Source organism: Lytechinus pictus, chromosome 12 (genome assembly GCF_037042905.1).
Source record: "Lytechinus pictus isolate F3 Inbred chromosome 12, Lp3.0, whole genome shotgun sequence".
NCBI classification, from domain to species: Eukaryota; Metazoa; Echinodermata; class Echinoidea; order Temnopleuroida; family Toxopneustidae; genus Lytechinus; species Lytechinus pictus.
In genome coordinates, this window is record NC_087256.1 from 20339567 (window position 1) to 20365171 (window position 25605).

General features: G+C 34.9%; 1 protein-coding gene across 1 annotated transcript in view; it reads right to left on the reverse strand.

Moving 5' to 3' along the window:
• Positions 1-25605, reverse strand: part of LOC129272531 (small ribosomal subunit protein mS39-like) — a 57740-nt gene that overhangs the window by 4478 nt on the left and 27657 nt on the right. The window contains exons 13-22 of the mRNA XM_064107446.1: positions 25065-25145; positions 22950-22978; positions 21287-21393; positions 20674-20752; positions 19253-19343; positions 18486-18574; positions 16598-16677; positions 13629-13697; positions 11169-11210; positions 2262-2325 (exon numbers count right to left, since the gene is read on the reverse strand). Coding sequence (XP_063963516.1) covers positions 2262-2325; positions 11169-11210; positions 13629-13697; positions 16598-16677; positions 18486-18574; positions 19253-19343; positions 20674-20752; positions 21287-21393; positions 22950-22978; positions 25065-25145 — 731 coding nt within the window. The remainder of the gene's footprint in view (positions 1-2261; positions 2326-11168; positions 11211-13628; positions 13698-16597; positions 16678-18485; positions 18575-19252; positions 19344-20673; positions 20753-21286; positions 21394-22949; positions 22979-25064; positions 25146-25605) is intronic.

Consider the following 25605-nt stretch of genomic DNA (forward strand, 5'->3'; position numbering starts at 1 on the left):
TAAGGACGTTTTGCAGTAAGCCATTAAGACGATACATATTTCAATGATTAAATGCAAGCGCGAAGCGCGAGCTGAAAATTTTTGACGTTCCGGTCTACAAAAATAACGTTCTATGCACTTTTGAAATCATGAATGGTTTAAGTATATAACCAAACAATTGATGCGAGCGCAAAGCGAGCGAAAAAAATTGAGATTTCAAACCTAAATACGGGACACTCTCTTCATGTTTTGTAAATCATGAAAAAAAAATTGTATTTTTTGGTATTTTCCTACATTAATAATGCGAGCGGAAAGAAAATTTTTTATATTCTGATCTGAAACTGGATATATAGGCTCATTATTGATTTAAATAGAGAACAAGATGCGTATCTGAATAACATGTGTGCGCATGTTTCCGATTTCGACCTAGAATCTGGGCATTTTCAATATCTTTTTTCATCATGAAAAAACAAAGCGAGCGCGAAGCGCGAGCTACAAATATTTGATATTCCGATCTGAAGAAAAGGGCCAATTTAAGCTCTGTATTTCAAGCACTTTGTAGGAAAATTGTGAGGTGGATATGAATCAGTTAAAAAAAGATCTGATATGTTACATTATTATTACTTTGAGTTACTTTGACATAGGACAGGGACATTTTAAGAACATTATGTCATCATAGGAAAATGATGACTATCTTCCTTTTTCTCTTCCTAAGCTGGAGATGAAACTGTTTGATATTCCATTCTGAAAAAAAGATTATTTTATTAATATATTATTTCTTCATCTAATAAGCCTAAATGAGAGCGCGAAATCTGTTAATTTATTATGGCCTGAAAACTGGACATTTAAAGCACTTTTGTAATTATGAATAACATGCATGAGTTAATATATCTTCAACAATCAATGCGAGCGCAAATCACGAGCCGAATTTTTTTCATAAACTGGCATGATGAGAATTTAATTAGTTTGTTATAGAATTAATATTTATTTATACATTATCAAATCACCAATCAAAATGCGAGCATGCAGCGCTAGCTGTTACGTTTTGACAATTTGACCTGAATAGGGATATTTGAGAACTTTATGGAATACAGGAAAATAATAGGTACCTGACAAATCAAATTTTGCGAGCACGCAGCGCGAGCAGAAAATGTTAATATTCAGAAGATAAAACATAAATTTTTACAGAGCACTTTAAAAAAATCAATTTGTAAACCAAAAAATAATGAAAGTTCGATTTCCGAGCTGAAATATGTTTTGGATATTGACTTCAAAATTTGATATTTGAGCTCCATATTGACCTAAAAGGCAATGAAAGCGAGCGAAAATTTTATACTGTATAGTGACATGAAAGATTTTTAAAATTATTTTCCAAGTCTTCCCCTCATCTTATTTTATTCACTCGTCTTTTTCCTCATATGTTCCCCTTCTTTCTTTCTTCTCTCTTTTCCCTTCTTTTTCTTTTTTTTCTTTCTTTTCCCTCTTTTTCTTTTTTTTGCTCCGCCAATAGGGGGGCCCGGGCCCCTCGGGCCCCCACCTGGATCCGCCTATGCTTTGTTTTTATTTCATAATCAATGAAATAACAAACAAGGTGGTTCGCGAACCACAAATCTTGCACATGATTTTGTGATCAATATGCAATACACCAATCTTTTGATCCCTAGATGACTTTTGACCTTATCCTCCTTATGAACATACATGTGCTATTACCCAATGATCATATGTACCTAGAGTATACAAAATTGATGCAGACATAAAGAAATGAGAGCAAGTTGAATACAGACTTGTGAAAAGGATGGACACAGGCTCATATCATTTGACCTGGGCACTCAAGGATTTCACATGTACAAAGTTTGAACAAATTGGTGCAGAAATAAAGAAATGAGAACAGGTTGAACAAGAGCTGCAACATTTTTGTAATAGACCAACAGACTAACAGGAATGGTGATCACTAGGTCTCAGCCAAACTTCGTTCAGGTGAGACGAAAATGTAGTTCTCATCAATTCATAAAACCCCATCTAAACAGAAGGTGATCAAACTTGGATCCTCATACATCACCGTAAAAAGAAAATTATTTTTTCCTAGTGAATTTTTGGGGTGGTGAAGCAGGAAGATCAATATCAAATTACTTTTTTTATTTAAACAGGGAGAAAAAAAATTACAGATACTCAGACATTGGAGGCTTTAAACACGGGGTACTTGAAGAGGATGAAGTGTAAATGACTGTGAATGTGTAAAAAAAAGGTTGGAGGAAATCCCATGAGGAATTCATAAAACTTACTAAGGCTTTAGTGATATCCTGCTCATCTACACATAGCTGGATGAAGTCTTCCAATAATGCAATGCTAAAAGAAAGAGGAATAAGTGTGTGAAACAATTTAGTAGCATGGGGTTACCCCCTGCTTGTTCTTAAAAAATACACCTCATGTACCACCTGGGGCCCCGTAACACAAAGTAAACTAGTAAATGAAAATGAGTGGAAATGACGGGGGAATGAGAAGAAAACTGAAGGTGACAAAGAGAGAAAAAAGGAGAGAGTGGGAGAGAAAGAGAGGGGGTGGGAAAGGAAAAGAAAAAGTGACACAGGCAAAGGAATTGTAAACACACCCAAAATGGTATAATAATACTTAAAATCAAACTTACTAAGACTTAACTTCTAAGGGATCAAACATTAAACAACTTATTAAATCGGGCGCTGGTGGAGGTAACGGCAACGCCCAAGTGCTACAAGCCATCTCAATAAGGAAGTCTCGACCACCCCCCTGCGCAAGGACTCAGGGGGCTCATCCCAGTAACGAGGAAATGCATTGATTTCCGAACCATGCAACCGCTGAGTCTGCACACGGAGGTGGACAAACCTCACTTCATCAGTTCGGCGAGTATTTACTGAAATGGCACACCCAACAGTAGTACATTCAATTACTCGGAACAATGACTTCATAACATAAGAGATAAGGCAATATTTACGGCAAGAATGTAGACATTGCCAATTTAAGAGCGGCAGTCGGTCATCATAGCACATTTGTTGGCACCTTTGCTTGAGTGCAATCCCCGTATCTCGACACTGTATTGATTCAATTTTATTTATCAGAAGTTGTGTGTGCAGATTCCAGACTGGCTGACCGTTTTCTAGTATCGGGACGAGGAATTTATAGATAGAAAATATTGTGTGAGGTGCTAGTAATTTGGTGACCAAAAAAACAAAGCCTAGCCTACGATTTGCTTGACGACATATGTATTCGACAGGGTGATGCCACGTCAGCTTATTGTTCGAAACGACACCTAGATATTTGAATTAACAAGTGGAATGCCTCTGGCCGTCTCACCTGCATCACGCGATTCAATATAGCAGCAGTGCTGATTTTGAAAACTACTATGACTCGCACAAGATGTTCAGTGATACTTGGTTACTCTTATTTCCACGTTTTATGAACTAGACCAATACACTTATAGAGATATGATGGCAATTCAACAAATACCCCCAACGTGGCCAAAGTTCTTTGACCTTACATGACCTTTGACCTTGATCATGTGACCTGAAACTCGCACAGGATGTTCAGTGATACTTGATTACTATTATGTCCAAGTTTTATGAACTAGACCAACACACTTTCAAATTTATGGCTGTAATTCAACAAATACCCCAATTTGGCCAAAGTTCATTGACCCTAAATGACCTTTGACCTTGATCATGTGACCTGAAACTTGCACAGGATGTTCAGTAATACTTGATTACTATTATGTCCAAGTTTCATGAATCAGATCCATAAACTTTCAAAGTTATGATGGTAATTCAACAGATACCCCCAATTCGGCCAAAGTTCATTGACCCTAAATGACCTTTGACCTTGGTCATGTGATGTGAAACTCATGCAGGATGTTCAGTGATACTTGATTAACCTTATGTATAAGTTTTATGAACTAGGTCCATATATTTTTTAAGTTATGATGACATTTCAAAAACTTAACCTTAGGTTAAGATTTTGATGTTGATTCCCCCAACATGGTCTAAGTTCATTGACCCTAAATGACCTTTGACCTTGGTCATGTGACATGAAACTCAGGCAGGATGTTCAGTAATACTTGATTAACCTTATGGCCAAGTTTCATGAACTAGGTCCATATACTTTCTAAGTTATGCTGTCATTTCAAAAACTTAACCTCAGGTTAAGATTTGGTGTTGACGCCGCCGCCGCCGTCGCCGTCGCCGCCGCCGTCGCCGCCGCCGTCGCCGCTGCCGTCGCCGTCGGAAAAGCGGCGCCTATAGTCTCACTCTGCTATGCAGGTGAGACAAAAAAAACTGGTCCGATTATAGTATCATTAAGGGTATAATTAGGAATACCCGGATGCCTAGTGCATGTATTGCACATTACCTTTGGTTTTTTTTGCATTTTATCAATTGCACACCATTCATTGACTTTGTCCAGATCATGTTGGAGAATTTGGATATCATATCATTTGAGATGGGTCTATATATAAGTGTATCATCTGAAAATAGTACAATCGGCGATATAGTTTGAGTGAGGGTGTCGTCAATAAATAGATTAAATAGGGTCGGCCCCAGCACACTTCCATGTGGGACACCAGATAAACAAGGAACCAAGATGATACTGCACCTCTGTGAATGACCCTTTGCTCCCTATTGCATTTTGATAAGAAAGACCTTATCCAATTCTATAATGATTTGTGTATTGGGGAAAAGTTAGCCTCCTTCCAAGACTTTGGTAATTGACCAAGAGACAAAGAATGATTAAATAACCTGCACAGAACCGTGGAAAACGAATTCGAGCACATTTTCAAGAGGTTCAGAGTGATATTATCGGAACCAGGTGATATATCATTGCGAAGGATTTATTTAAGGTCAAATTATCTGTCAGTATACTTATATAACAATTTCAGTTGATTGCATTTATCTTGGAGTATACATGTAGGTCAGATTGGTTTTAAATAGTAGCCAATCATATGATTGCTATGACGTCATTATTACTAGATATTTAATTCCCTTTTATTCTAATAAGGATGGTAGCACAGATTAAGTATTTGAACTAAAGTATATTATGATTTAAAACTTTAAGCAGACATTTTCTTCTTCAAATCGGGTAGCAGATTGTCAGGTGCATGGTTGCCTAATTTGTTTATATATGAAGTTCTATGATTTTCCAGAAAACAATTATTTCCTGACTCTCCCTACATGTACCTTCCTACCGCCCACAACAAACGTCACAGCACGAGCCTAGTTTTGACTCTTGAATAAATTCAAATATTTATAATGCATGAGCATCATCCATCAAAAAACCATAATGACAAAACCTTAGATTTGTCCAACTTCAAAAGTACATATATTCCCTTTAAATAGTAATAAGCACAAAAACTGTTAAATCCTTTGTTGACTTCCAAGACATACTGTATCATGGTCCTGAGAGTTTAGAGAGGAAGTTCGCCCTGACAAAAAGTTTGTTGTAAAATTACCAGAAAAAATATTGGTGGTTTGAAGAAAGTTCATAAAGATTCCGTTATTAGAAATTTAAGTTATTGATGTGTGACATCATAAGCGAGCAGCAGCCCAAAATGTATCGTAAAATGCATAAATGTTGTTTTTAGTGGTTCACGCTAACCAATTTCATTTGTTTCTTTCAGGAGTGGACTGTGTGAAATGATTTGTCTGTTGATATACAGAAGGTACAATCAAATTTTAATTGATTTTTACATGATATATGAAAAAGCTGCTTGTATATGACGTCGCAAATAACCAAGAGGGGGGACGGACAGACGGAAGGACTGACAGGGGTAACGCTTAATGCCCCCTCCGGACTTCGTCTGCGGGGGCATAAAAAAGATGGTTTTACAAAAGTCTGACATGTTTGGTAATTAATGACATCCGCTCATATCATGAGTTACGCAACATCCGTCATCTCAAATATTTTCATTATTATAAATCAAAACAACTTCAAAGCCTAAACTTTTCCCAAAGAGATTGAAATGATCAGAAAAGACACTTTTTAAAGATTTAATGAGGGCATTTGATATGTATTTATCAAATCATCAAAAGCAACAAAGGAGACCAAGCAAACATAAAACTTAAATATAACAAAATATATTAATGCACATAAAAAAGTAGTGCCCCTCCCCCTTTCAAAAATTCCAGAACTAAACTGATTTTTAGCATAAAATATTGGCAAGAAGGTTGCGGCACTAATTGACCACATGTAACTTCTGTGTGAAAACAAGATTAATATGTCAAGTCATACATGATTGAGCACATCTTGGAGATTAAAATGTCACTTTTCAAAAGTACCAAGTGTCAGTTTGGGGATTTGTGGTCAAGAAATTTAATAAATGATATTTGGACCTTTGTATCATGTATTTATGTTTTAAACCGAATAAATAAAAATAAAAAGTACAGTTAATTCTAAAATAATTGGGTGCCCAATCAAAATATATTTCCATGAAAATGCAGAAAAAAATATACACTAAAAGACATTTATTTCATCCAGACCATAGCATTTTAAAAACAGACACACTTATATCAGGGATACATTGGATTTCTGGGGGAATTATCAAAACTAAAGAGAGGCTTTAAGGTTCACTGTGAGAATACGTAAAAAGGTCTTGATACTGGGATATAAAGAACCATAAACTACTGAATCAGATAGAAAATATCCTGAATAATTGGATTTTCAAACTTCACCACAGCTTTAAAATACTTTACAAGAAACTCAGAATTTCACTCACACAATATATTCAAGTCTTTCAAAAATATGATTTGTTACAAAAACAGGCATCACACATCTCAAACTGAGCCTGGCACATTTTTACGAAGAGAGAACCAAGTTGAAATCCTCAATGGTGCACTACATGTATACAGTGCATGCCATAAAAAAACTCATCTTTAAAGACAAATATCACCATAGTCAAATATGTTTCGATTCAAAATTGTAAATCAATAGTAAGAAGGAAATCGCTTCTTTGATTGAAGACGAGTTAGGTCAGTCTTTAAAGCATCTGCCTGTTGAAACAAAGATCTTGGGTTCGAGACCATCCTGGGCAAATGACTGAAGCTTGGGTTGGGTGTAAACATGCACCTCCCCTGTTCCATAGTTTCAGGTTATGTTACAGTGGAAAACACTCCGTCCCTCAGATAGGACGTTAAATGGAGGCCACGTGTAGAGGAGAGTCACCACCTTTGCGCGTTAAGAACCCACTGCTCTATTCATATAAGTGTAGGGGAAAACCCTAGTGCACTGGTCCACCTGCACTCCCCGATTCAGTTGTATTGGGAGGAGAGACCTGATGGTCACAATTTTGTGTCACAGGTGACACCAAATAATTAATAATAATAACCAACTACCTTGTGAATTGTTCACGCATTCCAGGGTAAACACAATGCTGAGGCATGTCAGAAACAATTTGTGCACAAATTCACAAGTGATTCTAAATCTACTCTCATTTGTAGATTAAAAGAAAGAAACTTGACACAGAATACAAGACATGCGAATGAGCCATAATCTTCTTTCGCAAGGACGTCGCATCCTCATCAAAACCCTACCCATTTTTCTGTGCAACCTGGTTTTGATTTTACAATTTCAACCATTCTGGCTCATCTATGTGTGAAATATTCACATCTTATTTGGTATCAAAATGAAGAAGAAAAGCTGATCATGCTGTTGATGGAAAACCATACTTGGTACATTTTCTAGCTGAAACAGATATGGGCTATTCCACGGTTACTCACATTACATTTGGAGACACCTTGACTCATACTTGGAGCTGTAACTCCATTATTATTGATAGGAACTAAACATCTCTTTATCACAACATAGTACGCAGTCTGACTATCCTTTGTATAAAAACAAAACTTGGGAAATTTCATTATGCTCCTGGCAAATCTTTGAAATGTGTCGGTTACTCATGTTACATGATTTGGACATGCATAAAATGAAAAGTGGACATAAGTGAAAAATGTCCTCATGCAAGGCTTTTATGAAATTTGATTATATCCATTTCAAAGAAGTATATTAGGATATTAGGGAGACAAATTTGTATATAATTAAAAAAATAAAGAACACAATGGTTTTTACTAGGGGTGCAGATAAAGTGGTTACTCACGTTACGGTTCAGATGGGCTATATATGTACAAAGACACATTGAGCTCATGTCCACAAACCTATGGAATTGCCCATATTCTTAAATCGATGCATTAGGGTGCAAGTCAAAAAAAAAAAAAGATTCAACAAGGGAAAATGATAAGAATAATAGAAGTTGGGAAATCAATCAGGATATAAGATGAGAAAAGTTTTGATGGCATGGTTCAATGATGAAGCAGGGCAAGTGATGAATATAGGGTAATCATGCAATATATTAAAATGACTTGGATGAAAGCAAAAAACCATTAGGACTTCACTGAGTCTAGTACAGCACAAACACTCTCTAAACATATATTTAACAAATGGACTCAATAGTAAATGGTAGAGGGCATTAAGATGAGGAATGGATCGTGATCAGATTCAAAATAGATTACCAAAAGAACGACCTTTCCCTCTTTCTTCTCTCCCAAATTCCCATGTTCTGCAAACTCTTGAACTCCAGGGATTAAGGAATTCCTCAATAATTCATATTTTTAACTTCAATCCTGATAAATGTCACATGAGCGGACGGAGAAAAAAACCTTTAAAATACTGCAATCGCCCTACTATCCAGTGAGTTGGTGGAGATATCAAAACCGACTTTAAACAGAGATGATTTAAGGATATGGTATATATTAATTCTTTGCCTGCTTTGTTCATCTAGAGCAGCCGTTCTCAATCACTCTTGTTGGAGCTTTCCTATAGTATGTTCACACATGTACATAGTCTATGTACAAGTCTTACATGAATACACCAAGAATAGGATTAATAAGATGAACACCATCGATCCTCCATAATAGGGGTTAATATCAAATGCTAGATTACACAAAATGCAAGGAAATTAATAAGCATTTAAATTTCAAACAGAGCAAATTTTTTGTTTTCCCTTTGTAATGAAATGATCAAACCTCAATTCCAGGTTACTAGAGTATCAAACTTGTATTTTCTCATGTTCTACCTTTTTTTCATACCGGCTCCCACGCACCACTCCGCAAGGCTCGGTGCGCCACCATTTGAGAATCCCTGGTCTCGAGTAACAATGTACAGTGAACTGCCAATTTCAACTCAAGTCACACTTCACAAGTCACATTCACATTACACACAGAGTGCATAAAGTCTCTTGTACACTTACATCCCGTTCTCACTACTTCCTTAGAATAGTTAAGTGGAAACCAGTTTAACGTCTAATGGGGACGCTTGAAGCTTTTTTGGAAGCAATCTTAAGTGATCTTCCAAACCAGTCTGCAAAACAACCTCGAGATGTGGTTTTCAAGACCACCTTCCCTTGTTAATCTATGTTAAGCATAGGAGAGGACACAACCATTCTTTGGGAAGCGATCTTCACATGGAAGTACGAGAGTGTGTGCATGTTAGGAGCGTTCCCATAGCAACAAGACCACTCTTCATGAAATGTTTCTGGAAACAAGAGATGGTGATAGGGATGCTAGCAAAGCAATCTTTAAACTGGTTTCCTAAACTGGTTTAACCCTTATTGAACTGGGGGGGGGGTCAATTTGACCCCCCCTCGACAAATTGCGTCACTGCGCCGTCGCACCAATTTTTTTTTACCGCACCGCTCGCTGACTTTTTACTTTCAAGTCTTGCGCATCTTTTGAGACCAAATTTGCAACGACCGGGTACATGGTTCCAAAATCACGCAACATTTTGTAAGTGCATGTAAGACCCGAAATTGCTCAAAAACGTGATTCCGTGTACAAAGTCAATGCAAATTGTGTTTTCTAACCAAAAATCATAAATGTATGATTATTTTTACTTTTGTTGGTTTTAATGGATTTATTTTATGCTATTTATGATTGCAAAAGGGTCCCTGACAAACTTCATTGGAAAAAACAATAAAAAACAAAGGTTTGAAAAAACAAATACACTAGAATTTAAAAAACAATAAAATACATAAGAAATTAATCATATTTTTGCAATTGTTTTGAATATATTTGTTAGAAATGTAATAATTGATACTCCCACCAAAAATTAGCATTCTTCTAGCTATATAAATTGAGTTAAAGGCAAAAACATACACAAAAAAACAAATTTAGGGCAAATTTTATACGCTTATTTGGATAATTAATTAATAAAAAAATATAAACAATTACATTTGTAATATTTTGAAAAAAAAAAATTTCTATACAGTCTTGTAGTTTACATCCTGCTCTACGCGCATGCAAATTTTTGCGGCGATCGCGCAATCATCGGCCGAGATCTGAGGGGGGGGGGGTTAAATTGACCCCCCCCCCCCCCAGTATATACTGGTCCGAAAAAGCCCAGTTAAGATAGGGTAAAAACCCGGCTCACACTATATGATTTGTTGTGATCCAAATTTCAGAGAAAGTGTAATAACATTAGATATGAACTTTCCAAACAATAAAATCACAGCGATCAAAGTTCAGAATAGTGGGAGGACTCCTGAAATGAAAATTAAGTCCAGTTTGAGTCTCCCCGAAGGAATAAAAGCAAATTCAATTCCAAATTGTAATGATTTCATCATCGGTTGCGACTTAAAGCAGATTTCGACTCTACTCCAAACACAGGGCTTGCAGCAAAGCAGAATTTTGATTTTATCATTTTAGTATTCCTTACATTATGCCAATACAATAATTTAACTTCTTGGAACTCCACATTTTATGCAAAATGTGATTTATTTAAAAAATCGCATTGCATCGGACCTCTAGTGTGAGCCGGGCTTAAGGGAAGCCAGTTCGAGAAAGTAGATGAGAACCAGGTGGGTGATTCATAAAGCTGTTTGTAAGTTAAGAGTGGTGATCCTTTCTTGTGGTAAATGGTATATTCATTGGTGATGGTTCAGTGCTTAAGAAAGGGTCACCAGTCGTTCTTAAAGTCCCTCTTATCTTACGAACAGCTTTATGAAACGGCCCCCTGGTCATACCCAATATATAGTGACGAGGGCTTCCCAATGTCCAAAGCTTTTCTTTACGATAAACCAATCATGTGAGTTGATTTTGCAGAGTCCATGCAAAACCCTTCTCAAGGATGGGACAGAAGGGATTATGTCCATGATGGGCAAAGAGTTAATAATAAACTATAATTACCTCGGTACTTTGTTCTTCTTCTCTATATACTGCATTGCTCTCCTGTTAAATACGAAATGAAATCTATCATGAATATGTGTCATGTATTTCACTCTCTACGTACAGTGCCTCCAGACATACAAAACAAGATTAACTAACATTATCACATATACAATTCATAAATGACATTTCATTTTAAAGACTAAAGGCTCTTCTATTATTTGATGTGAGTTATAATCCTCACTTTAAGCATGACCGAGTACAGACAACTTGAAGATAGGATACCACAAAGTCATTTGGTGGACAGTATCTGAATTTCAAAATGAAAATCATGTCTTGCAAGTTCCACATCTGCTCTTTAATGAGGTACCTCAATAAAAAAATAATAACCAAGAAATGACAATGTTCTAATTTTAACAAGTGGAACGCCTCTGGCAGTCTCGCCTGCATTACGCGATTTAATATAGCAGCAGTGCTAACTTTGAAAACTACTATAAAATAATCATTCACAAAAACACAATTCATATAATGACATAATACCACGTTCATTGACCATAAATGACATTTGAACGGTGACTTAAGACTTGTCAACTACACCCATGTCCACATTTCATTCACTCTATCCATAAACTTTCAAAGTTATGATGGCAATTCAACAATTACCCCAACATGGCCTAAGTTTATTGACCTTAACTGACCTTTGACCTTGGTTTTGTGACCTGAAACTCACAGGGGATGTTCAGTGATACTTGATTACTCTTATATCCCAAGTTTTATGAACTAGATCCATGAACTTTCGGAGTTAGGATGGTAATTCAACAAATACCCCCAACAAGGCCAAAGTTCATTGACCTTTAATGACCTTTGACCATGGTTTTGTGACCTGAAACTCACAGGGGATGTTCAGTGATACTTGATTACTCTTATATCCAAAGTTTTATGAACTACAGTAGATCCATAAACTTTCGGAGTTAGGATGGTAATTCAACAAATACCCCCAACAAGGCCAAAGTTCATTGACCTTTAATGACCTTTGACCATGGTTATGTGACCTGAAACTCGTACAGGATGTTCAGTGATACTTGATTACTCTTATATCCCAAGTTTTATGAACTAGATCCATAAACTTTCGGAGTTAGGATGGTAATTCAACAAATACCCCCAACAAGGCCAAAGTTCATTGACCTTTAATGACCTTTGACCATGGTTATGTGACCTGAAACTCGTACAGGATGTTCAGTGATACATGATTACTCTTATATCCCAAGTTTTATGAACTAGATCCATAAACTTTCGGAGTTAGGATGGTAATTCAACAAATACCCCCAACAAGGCCAAAGTTCATTGACCTTTAATGACCTTTGACCATGGTTATGTGACCTGAAACTCGTACAGGATGTTCAGTGATACTTGATTACTCTTATGTCCATGTTTTATGAACTAGATCTATAAACTTTCAGAGTTAGGATGGTAATTTAACAAATACCCCCAACACGGCCAAATTTCATTGACCTTAAATGACCATGGTCATGTGACCTGAAACTCGCACAGGATGTTCACTAATACTTGATTAACCTTATGTCCAAGTTTCATGAACTAGGTCCATATACTTTCTAAGTTATGATGTCATTTCAAAAACTTAACCTTAGGTTAAGATTTGATGTTGACGCCGCCGTCGAAAAAGCGGCGCCTATAGTCTCGCTCTGCTATGCAGGCGAGACAAAAATGATGCTTGCATTTTTGTAATTCCATAAGAATGAATTTTCACTGATTGCTGTTTAATTGCTAATTCATTAAAATTATGGAAATTCAAGCATTAGTTTAAAGAAACAAAACTTCTTCATTCCTCAGTTATTTTCGTTGACATAAATAGATATGAAACTTTCCATACATGTGACTTTCTTTTTGAAATTCAGATACCTTCTACCAAATTATTATTTTTTAAATCTATTCAAATTCTTAATACATAAAACATTTATCATGTGAGTTACACCATATGAATAAGGAGACTAAGCTTTTCTATGGTATGTCTTTTGTCACTCATTTTGTGATCAAGTAATGATAAAACATCAATAACTCTTGGTTCCTTTTTTCTGGGTACACAGATCGATCCGATACTGCACTAATAATAAACTCCTGAAGAAGACGAGGAACGTCAACATTTTTTAGTTAAATAATGTTTGCATTAACTGTCACTGCTGTTTTGTTATCTTGTTGGAGCCCATACATGAAGTTGTAAGATGTTTTTATACACTGACTTATTCTTTCATTTCTTCTCCCTTGCCAAATAAGGAAACAAACTTGCAACTTAATGATAGTCTTAATATTAATGAAATTAATTTCATAAGACCACACATGGGGAGCTGCAAACAATTGACAATTACAAATTAAAGACTTCAAAACTGATTTCTATTTAATCAATTTATTGTCAAGGTGATATTGCTCTTTAATGTTTAGTGAGTGAAAACCAACACAGCTTACCATGACGCTTCCAATTCTTTAGCTTGAAGACAAATACTCATGATGAATTCAAGCGTCAACGAACCAAATCTAAATATGAAAACAAAGAAAAATATAACATGTCAAAATACAAACAATAAAAACATCTCGCAATACTGATAATGAAATAAATCCATTTTGGCACGGTATGAATGTATGTTGTGTAAGTTGAGAAGATAAGCTTCATTAGATTAAATCAATTGCATATTTAAATTAAGTTGGAATAATGTATTGCTCACCAGAATAATAATGTCATATAACCACACACCTAATAAAGCAACACAAGATTGAATGGAAGAATGAGAGGAAATAAACACACAGTTTGGATGAGTGCCCAAGATACTTGGAATTCCTGAAAACAATTTCAATGAAATATAAAAATAAACCTTGGCCTTTGACCTGCACTGAGGAATATATGCCAAAAAACAATAAAACACTCATGGAAGATTATTCAGAAGAATTTGGCCTGGATTTATTTTGAGCTATTAAAGGAGAATGAAACGATTGGAACAAGTTTTGTGAAAAAATCAATGAAAGTTTGAGAAAAATTTGTGATGGATAAAATTTTCCATTTGATCAAAAGGAATTTAACGTACAAATCATCCACCATAGTTAATGTAGATAGAAATATTTTATATCTAATACAATAGTCATATAGCACCTATTAAAATTTCTCTAAGCGCTTTACATTGCACAAACTACTTGATATCATGACCTAAATAGACTCAACATTTTGCCTAACTTAACTACCTTAAATAACTGAACATCCGACTTAACTAAGACAAATTCACTGTGATTATTTGCAAAGAGATAAAAGTATGTCTTAAGTGCTGCTTTAAGTGAATGGAGGAAGGAATGAGAGCTTATTAAAGCTAAGGGAGAGTGAGTTCCAGAGTGTAGGAGCTACAACTGAAAAAGCTCTGTCACCATGTGTGTGAGAGGTTGCTCTGGGTATGACCAATAGAATCTCGTCAGGTGATTGAAGTGACTGAGAAGGTTGGCAGGGGTTAAATATTTCTCACATTTTTTTGTCAAGACCCCATAAAATTTGTTTATTAAAGTTGGCAAATAAAAACTTAGCTGTCAGATGAAAGAAAAATTGCTTCTTGGAAATAATTTATGAACTTTCACTTTTACCTGTTCAAGTGGAATGCCTCGGTTTGGCACTGAGCAGGGTGTTGGTTTATTTTTAAATCATTTTAAAATATATGGCATAAGGTCATAAATTACTACAACAATCTTAATAAAAAAAATAAACAGATGGTTGAAGTTTGAATATAATGTTATCCCTTCTAAATCCCTCCCCCATGAGAATAACAAGAATTGAATTTAGCACTCATTACATATCAAGTGTCACTGGCCTCAACAATATCAACAGAGAAGAACTTCATATGGTTCCAGAGAATTCCAAGGCAATTTCACGGAATAACGTGTTGTGTCACAATTTAGGTCAAATATTTGGCAAAGAAAACAAATAACACTATATCTACACACCAGGTTCACTGAGTTAACCTCTGACAATGAATGATAAAATAAAAAGTTGGATGGAATATATGCAATAAATATAGAAAACCATTTATTTTTTAATTTTTGTTTCTTTATAGCACAGCTATGACAACAATGTGGATTGTATCCAAAGCGGATGTTGTGCATTAACAAAGAATTGAAAGAACCAAAATAACTTTGACCCATACCCTGAATAACAAATAAATCTACAGGTATACCTAACAATTAGAACAAGAATGTTGGCAATGAATAGACAGGAATTTGATAGGTGGACAAAATAATATGTTTTCATTTCACAGAAACCTCTTGCCAAAATCACTGAATAATGTTTTCCCTTTAAGCATACATGCCAACCAAATCGACATCAGGAATGAATATAGCACCTCACTATCAAGCACATCAATTTAAAAACAAATGACCCATACTGTGGCATACTATTTAATCAAGTAAAATAAAAATATTCTTAAAGCTAGGATCGAGTTCTGGTGTAGAAATCTAATTTTGAGAGGAAATGGTTGGAAGCAAGCGTACATTATTTATCATACGCCAGAATGCTCATTTTAGAACAAAGTTTAATTAAACTATTTCAGGTTTGCTTGAGATTAAATTCATTTCATTACACATGGGACCAGACTATGGACAGACAGCATTTTTGCGTAATTTTTCTGATCTACACTTGCTCATTACTCTGTAATTAAACATTCTTGTGAAAAATCATTTGGTAGATGTAACTTTTTTTTTTTTATAATTGTGTGCGAGTTTTGTTCAATTTGGGGGATTCACAATATGGTGAGCCATCTATTGGGTGCAGCGGAGAGGCAGAAATTCCCAATGCATCATGGGAAAATGTTGACATCTGTTGCGCATGCTAGTACTAAAGTGAATGCATGCATGCGATTATTCAGCGCTGGCCGATGCAGCTCGACCAGATATGCTACTAGGGTCCAGGAGGTAGGAGAAAAATTTACCCGCATATTTCTTTGCGAAATTCAGACCGTTTTTGGTGAATTCTTGCCATATGGTTTTCATTTTTGAAGGACAAGCACTGTGCCCTGCCTGCGCCTTTGCGCGGTGTCACCCCAAAGTTAGAAATTTGGCCTGTTCGCTGCAACCGATAGATGTGAATATTGTGAATCAACGAAATTCTGTGAATATTTTATTTGTTGTTACCAGTACCAAAATAAACCTTTAATGATTTTTTTTATTCCATACAATTACTTATTTAGAATATTATACTTGTTTAAATTGTTTCATTCATTTTGCTTGTATTATATTGTTTTTTTTTCTCTCTTTCTCATTTCATAATTTATAAGACTAGGATCAATCTTTCTCATTTTTTGTTTACTTCTTGTGACCTCACCACATAATCAAAATCTATTATTATTATCATCATTAATATTATTATCATTATTATCATTATTATAATTATTATTATTATTACTCACTTGATTTGGTCTGCTCTTGAAGTTGATTCTTTGGCTGCTGATATGATGTCCAGTGCAACAGAGCAAAACTGGGATTTATGCTACAAAATGTATGAAAATATTATAAAGATATAAATATACATGTATATACATGTACTAGCTTGCATCTTGGAGCATTGTGGCCCAGTGGATTGGTCTCTGAACTTTGGAACAGAGCATTGTCAGTTCGAATCCAAGTCATGGCATCAATTCCTTCAGCAAGAAATTATCCAGAATGTGCTGCACTCAACCCAAGTGAGGTAAAAGGGTACCAGCAAGAAGGAATTCCTCAAAATGCAGTGAGCACCTAATAGTAACAAGGTTGGCTATACCAATACCTTATATTATTTTATTATTAATGCAAAGGGATATAAGAACAATTCAAAGGATATACAAATGTTGCCCCTGGATCTGATATGAAAATGGGCCCTACTGCTGATATTTTGTCTACTCCTTAGGACTGGAGAACTATTGTGGATCAGTGGATAAGTCTCCAGACTTTAACCATAAGGTCCAAGGTTCAAATCCCACTTCAACACTGACGTTATTTGGCAAGGTGGTTGGCTACCTTTGCCACTCTCCACTCCACAGGTGTAGTAAAAGGGTACCCAGTAGGAAGGAATTCCTTGAATGCTTGAGCACCCGATGTAAGTTTGCCATGCTAAAGACAAGGCAATAGTATGCAGCACTTAGAAACATTGAATCAAGTGCTATACGAAATGTTGCATATCACTTCTCCTTATAACAATGGGCTACCTTAAACCTCTCATACAAGTAACTAGTGAAAAGCAACAGCCCAAGCATTTGCCCATTTCAATGGACCATAAAATCTTATGCTTGCTGCATCCTTTAAGAATATCTCGGAATCAACCTTCCACCATTATCAAAGTACATGTAAAGTTTTAAAGATAAACATACATTGAGTGAAAGATATTAATCTTAAATAATTGGTGATAACTGAAAAACCACCAAATCCCAGTTTCATTGACTATTAACTTACTATTTCAAAATTATCATAAAAATATGAAACCTCAACCTTTAACTTTTTGATGATACCAACAACATAGTCTAAGTTCATAACCCTAAAATGACCTTTGACCTTGATTTCTATGACCTGAATTTTACACCTAGACTACTTGATTGGTATCCTGTCTATGGTCTAGGTCTTCATCCTTGCAAAATCCTGATGACATGTTATAAACTTTATACCTCAGTCACATTTCCCCTACGGCGGCCGTACGGCAGGTCGAAAACAGCCGTTTTATTCATTTTTATTCAAACCACCTATATGTAGATGGTACGAAAATGTTAAAATGGCTGTTTTCAACTTCCTGTACAGCCGCCATAGGGGAAATGTGACTGAGGTATTAACCTAAGTCTAAGATTATCATATTGATGCATCCACTGCTTCCTTCAGAAAAGCATTGCCTCTGCCATAAAGGCAAGACTGATGGGATAAAATGTTGCTTATCCCTGTATTCACGGCTTAAATGCAATCTCATACATGTAGTTGAAAATACTCTGGACTTTTTGCATTTACTATGGAGACACTCTCCACAACGCACCAATTCCATTGAAAATGCAAGTCAAATCACAATACAGAGCTGAGAGGCTTTTGTCGAAAATTGGTGAACCAGGACAGCATCAGAATCTCTTGACAACAACATATTTGCAAATCTTATGATGATCTGCTGTCCCAGTCCACCAACTTTCGGCAGAAGCCTCTCAGCTCTCCATTGTGATTTTATTTGCATTTTCAGAGGAATCAATGTATTGTAGAGAAAGTCTCCATTGTAAATGCGAAAAGTCCCTAATGTAAAAGTTTATAAGACGGGAGCAGGGATGGTAGTAACAAGGGACCATTGATTACCTCTGGGCTTGCATCGGATGAGGTAGCCATAACCTGGATGAGAGTCTCTAAAACATCCTGGCGATATCGATGACCATACATACACATATCTGGGGGGGAGAGAGATAAAGAAGGAGAGAAGGGGGGAAAGGAAGAGATGGAGAAAAAGGAGAGAATACATATACAAAGAGGTAGAGTGAAAGAGAGAGAGAAAAAAAGAAAGAGGGGATAAAAATAAAATAAAAAATAAATTGAAAAAGAAGGGGAGAATAATAATAATAAAGAAGTTCTTTTATAGTTTACATATCACATTATAATATAATGCACCAAATGACTTGGATATTATTACCCTGGCCCCACAGCCTTTTCCAGCATGAATATATTTCAAGGAATAAATTCCTGCCAAGTATCCATGGGTTGAGTGCAACACAATGTGGATAAATTTCTTGCTAAAGGAAATTATGTCATGGCTGGGATTTGAACCCACGACCCTCGGTTTCAAAATCAGAAGACTAATCCACTTGGCCACAACGCTCCACACACAAAAAAAAGATATAAAAATATAAGAAATTTAAGAGATAGATGTGCTGCACTTCAAGAAAATAATTCAGAAATGCCATCATGAAATAATTTCACAATGTTTACCCACCATGCAAAGCATTGTTGAGGACAATAACAGAACATGGGAAAATAGCATTGCATTTTTCCTAATTTCATTCATTGTACATCAATGCTTAATATCCTTATACAGGTTGCCCCCACAGAGTTCCAAAAATAAAATGACTTACCATTCCATAGTTGAGGAATGTTGTCATATGCACAGGCAGTTTCTAATGACCTCAACATGTCCATGTAAACAATTGTACTAGGGATCAAAGCCTATAAACAAAGACAAAATAAAGAAATACTTGAAAATGTTACTTAATGATGGTACAAACTTGTTTAACCAATCAAACATGGATTTCAATCAAATTGTTACTTACTGATGATAAAAACTTGTAATCAAACATGGATTAACATCAATATGTTACTTACTGATGGTACAAACTTGTAATGAAACATGGATTGCAATGAAATTGTTACTTACTGATGGTACAAACTTGTAATGAAACATGGATTGCAATCAAATTGTTACTTACTGATGGTACAAACTTGTTGTAGTATTCAAACATGGATTGCAATCAAATTGCTACTTACTGATGGTACAAACTAGTAATGAAACATGGATTGCAATCAAAGTGTTACTTACCGATGGTACAAACTTGTTGTAGTATTCAAACATGGATTGCAATCAAATTGTTACTTACTGACGGTACAAACTTCTTGTAGTATTTAAACATGGATTGCAATCAAATTGTTACTTACTGATGGTACAAACTTGTAATGAAACATGGATTGCAATGAAATTGTTACTTACTGACGGTACAAACTTGTAATCAAACACGGATTAAAATCAAATTGTTACTTACTGACGGTACAAACTTGTAATCAAACACGGATTAAAATCAAATTGTTACTTACTGACGGTACAAACTTCTTGTAGTATTTAAACATGGATTGCAATCAAATTGTTACTTACTGATGATACAAACTTGTAATCAAACACGGATTAACATCAATATGTTACTTACTGATGGTACAAACTTGTAATCAAACACGGATTAAAATCAAATTGTTACTTACTGATGATACAAACTTGTAATCAAACATGGATTAACATCAATATGTTACTTACTGATGGTACAAACTTGTAATGAAACATGGATTGCAATGAAATTGTTACTTACTGATGGTACAAACTTGTTGTAGTATTCAAACATGGATTGCAATCAAATTGTTACTTACTGATGGTACAAACTTGTAATGAAACATGGATTGCAATGAAATTGTTACTTACTGATGGTACAAACTTGTGATGAAACATGGATTGCAATCAAATTGTTACTTACTGATGATACAAACTTGTAATCAAACATGGATTAACATCAATATGTTACTTACTGATGGTACAAACTTGTTATGAAACATGGATTGCTATGAAATTGTTACTTACTGACGGTACAAACTTGTAATCAAACACGGATTAAAATCAAATTGTTACTTACTGACGGTACAAACTTGTAATCAAACACGGATTAAAATCAAATTGTTACTTACTGACGGTACAAACTTGTAATCAAACACGGATTAAAATTGAATTGTTACTTACTGATGGTACAAACTTGTTGTAGTATTCAAACATGGATTCAGCATTGTCCATCAGACAGATTAAATGAAAGAATTTTCCACTTTGAATAGAAAAAAAGAAAAAAAAAGAAAGATGGCTAATTAAAGAAAGACATAAAATGCGAAATGTGATTGCACAATCTCGCAATATTCTAAACAGAAAATTCATGAATCAATAATCTCAATTAAAAAGAATTAGTACCTAAAAGCATCATCAAGTTATGACAACTCTATATTCCTCATTAACTGCAGAATATTCCAAATCACACTAAAGGGTGATTCATGATTAAAATATTTTCATGAAATTATTTCAGTCAGTGAGGTGTAATTGAAAGTAAAAATCAGATTAATCAAAATATCTTAATGGAAGATTATAAGAGTTGAAATCAACAATACAAATAAGTCAAATTCAGCAAATGGTTATTCAATTGTATACAAATTACATAAAAATTAATTTGGGTGTAGTGTGAAAATTTCATAACACATAAAATCAATCATACTATTACTACTTCTACATTAATAATAAAGGTTGCATACGAGGTACATTAGAAATAAAAATGGAAGAGAGCGAGTTATTGAGTTGGTATGATACTCACTAGTAGACATTTTGACCCGTGTAATCACCGGCAAGCTTGTAATTCTCTCCAGTGTTAAGAAGAAGGTCTACACTGTATGCCAGCTCTACATCCCTCAGTGATAAGCACTAGATACACAACCAAACAAAGACCAAAGTTAGCTAAATGGTCGAAAAAACTAAAGACCTGGTCCCACTGGCCAACTGACAGAAAAGGTATCCATAACGGATACAGCGGACAAGCAAAATTTTGGGGTGGCTCCATCCGTTTTCATTTGCTCCAGACACTGGACAAAATAGGTTAGCAATGAAATCACAGTGGACGGATGCTCGATGGATAAAGAGCGTATGAAACAAGTATGCAAAGAGTACACTACGGATACATAACATTTTCAAATGGATGGCAAGATTCTTTTCCATTTTACATCCTCTCTACGTCCGCAATAGTAGTGGGACCAAGCCTTAAAGGGGTTAAAGCCCTCCTATGAAGTGTACTTATTAGAAAATATATTAACCAACAGTTAACAGTCTTGAACTTCTATTTTCCATCTTTCTGTTTTTGTGCAATCCTGTTTTCTTTATTGTGGCTCTCCTGTCTAGCACCTTATGTGTTTCTTTATCTCAGTTATGTCACCAAACTTGATCAAGGGGCAACTTACTCACAAAATCTTCTTCAACTGCCCCCATCAATGTTTTGTTAATGCTATGTTTATGTGTGCAATACAATTGCTTTGGTATGTAGTGTATATGTCATATGTCCTTCAATCGCGGTTTATTGTATCCATGTACCTGTCCCACAGTCCAATATATAAGGACAACACCACAGAACATGGACAACTAGTCTTTCCCATGTTTCTGCTTTCCTCAGTTTCACTTAGCCTAAATCCTGTCTGATCCTGAAAATTATCTTCCCACTGCTTTCTTTTGGCAAAGAGACTGCACAATTTGACCTATAGAGGGCGACATTTAAGCAAGCAAGCTTGAGCTCCAAAATCATATTCATCGCGAGAATTTGTTCCAATACAATCATTTTTTTTAACAGTCCCAGATCGGTATTCATATTATGATTTTGCTTGAAATATAAGTTGCTTTGCTGCTGTTTGCTTGGTGAGTGATTAGATCTGTTTAGTTTTTAAGAAGACATCTTGTTGATCGCCCAGGTTTGTTGATTGATCCCATGCACTTTGAATAGCCGTAATACCCCCGGTCCTTACCCGTACTCGGCCGTCCATACCAGGCCAGCAGTGCCTCCATATTGCCTTTCCCCGATGTCCGCCCCGCAAAAAAAAGTTGCGCTAAATGTCACAAAATATCATGATTGCATCAAAACAATGCTGAATTACGCTTTAGAGCTGGAATCATGATCAGAAAATACAATTTCATTGCTGAAATGTTAATCAAAACCATTCACAGATGGGGAAGAAGTGACTTTGTGATTATGGAGTGTGCAAAGCTAATTCCAGAACCCGCGAATATGTTTTGAAGCCGCCAAGAGCAAAAAAATTAATTCCGCAAAAATAACAGCGTTAACAGTATGCATAAATATATTCATTTACCTTCTTGCCTGTTGGTACTTTGAAATAATATTACAATATAAACAGAATTAATACAAATTTGAAATAATCAAAACCATTATTATATTTCTTTTACTTCTACACAAATGAATAATTCAAGCTAATACTTACCACAGACATGGCATTTTTAAAGAATTCCACTAGAGAAAGAAAACAATAGGAAATAAAAAGGAATAAGAAAAACTTGTTGAAAATAACAATATTGCCTCCATTTTTTTTTGCAACTTTTATATGAAAAAAAAAGTATTTTATATACAAGTAAGACTTTGCACAATGTAATGACAAGAACAAAAGAATGGCAGACAGAACACAAAAATATTACATATTACTAACTTTTACAGTGCTGTATTTTCACACAAAAATTGTAAGTCCTATTAAATTTCATGTATGTAATAAAATCTCTCCTACTTATCCATAATAAAAAAAGTCTTTTTAAATGTGTCACTTTCCACCTGCTTCAAACTGGTTTACTCTCTTCTTTATATCTGCTTCATTCTGCCCCACTGTTTCGAAAAATAAAGTCTCTTAATATTTATTTGTATTATTTTTCTAATGCATTAATTGGTTTCTTTAATTTCCAAAATAAACTACCTCTTAATATCCATAAAATGTTTATCTTTAATCACCGTATACATAATCACAATGCATGTTTTAAAGATTCATTCCACCTATGGCCAGTTAAAACTAATAATGTAATGAAATGTGTACAACATAATTCCCTGTGATTTGGAACTCCACCCCTATAGATGTAATTGAAAGCAAGTCTGTCAGGTCATTCAAAAAAAGATTGAAGCAGTTCCTATATCTTAAATATGTATAGTTATTTTTTTCTTGTAGATTGACACCTTTTTATGTTGTTTTTTCTGTATGTGTTTGTTGTTTATATATCACGTTTAATTCTTTATCTTATTGTTTCTCTATACCATGTTATCAATATTTTGGGAACTACGCTTTCACAAGGCAACTTGGCTTTATTTATGCAGTTCCCCATTTCATTTTTTACTCTTGCTTGTAAATATATTGTTTCCCATACCTTGCTTTATAATTGTTTTTATTGAGAATGAAATAAATGCAAATTGAATTGAATTGAATGTATAGTGTCTTTATCATTGACTTGACAATTAATCGGGATCAAATTCAAAATATTACAGGATGATAATTAATTATTTACATTTAAATGACTGGTTAAACATTTTTCAGATTAAAAAAAAATAATTCTGATACCTGAATATATATGAGTTGTAGTGTAAAAATAACAATCAGAAAAACCTCATACTGTAATATCAGTAGGAAATATTTGCCAATATTTGAACACAATTTCATTCAATGTTTGTTTTTTTGCAACAGTATTTTCAGTTTTCTTGCTATATTCTAAAGAAACTAGATGGATTTTGACTGCACACCGTTAAAATTTATTACTCTACCATTGCCAGATCAAAGATTTACATGTATATTCAGTTAAAGGTAAATGCTAGTTTTGGTAACGATATCAAAATGAGTTCGTACAGAATCCAATGATATGACCACCAAAGTGTCTGTTTGTATAAATAAGACGTATGTGCCAAAGGATTCTGGAAGAAATTGTGTAGTTGCTGAGAAATCAGCAAAAAAGCACAGGATTCGAGTAGAGCGTCGGGCCCGACATTCAAAGCAATAATTATACACTGTCCCACTTGCGCTTATCTGTGTTGGGGATCTTCAGTCTGAACATTTTTCAGTGTAGATTTCAAGATTTCACGAAGTTCAGTTTATGTAACTGTACCAGATCTAGATCCTCGATGATATACTGACAATTAAGCCTTGTTTTACAGACTTTCTCATGAAATCAGTGTTTACTGCAACTACTGGAATTTCTCTTTAACTTCTGAGAGCTTTGACCTTTGACCTAGCATTTTTTTTCCTTCATACAGAATAAGTGCAGCACTTTATTGTTTGATCTTGTGTTTAATTGTGAGCAAATAAGTTTCTTATATCTTACTTTGTCAATTATATTTGTCTAATTCCTTTAGGGGAGGTTATCTAGACAAACTCTATTTTGGGGTTTTTATAATTTCCCTATTTCCTCTGTTGTTTAAAATGTTAACTTATTGTATACATATATATTTTATGTGGAAGACTTTTGTAATACATACATGAATATGGTTTGCATTTGCTCAATTATGTATTTTTATGAATTTTTATATTGTGATTTTTAACTGGAAATAAATTAATTGAACTTGAACTTACCATCCTTAGGATGTCTCATTGAGAATTCCTGTCCTTCTATCGTATCCATTATATCATACAAGATATCACTTGGGGGAAGACCTAAAACAAATCACAGTTTATAGTTTTAGTGAGAGTTCGTTCTGAAAATATACATTTCATTCATGTTTGCACAAATAAATGGAGTAATAATTTTCATAAATTGCTACAAAAAACACTGCTAAATTCATATCACATGCCGTTTGATACATATTTACTCATTGATATCCATCTTTAAACCTCTGTATCCTATTCCTCTTCCTATTTTCTTCTCTTTCTCCTAATCCCCTCCCTCCCTCCCTCCCTCCTCTTCCTCCTTATCCTATTTCTTTTCCTCCTCCTTTTACCTTGTTCATTTCATTTTTCCTCTCTCCTTAAAGCGGATGATAAGTTTGGTTAATCCCCCTACAAATGCAGTCGCAATTCAATACTAAATTCTATAATTGTGTATGCCCTAAAACAGAAATTAGGATGATGCAAAAAAAATATATATATTTTCTTAGAACAAATTTTGTGAATGAAC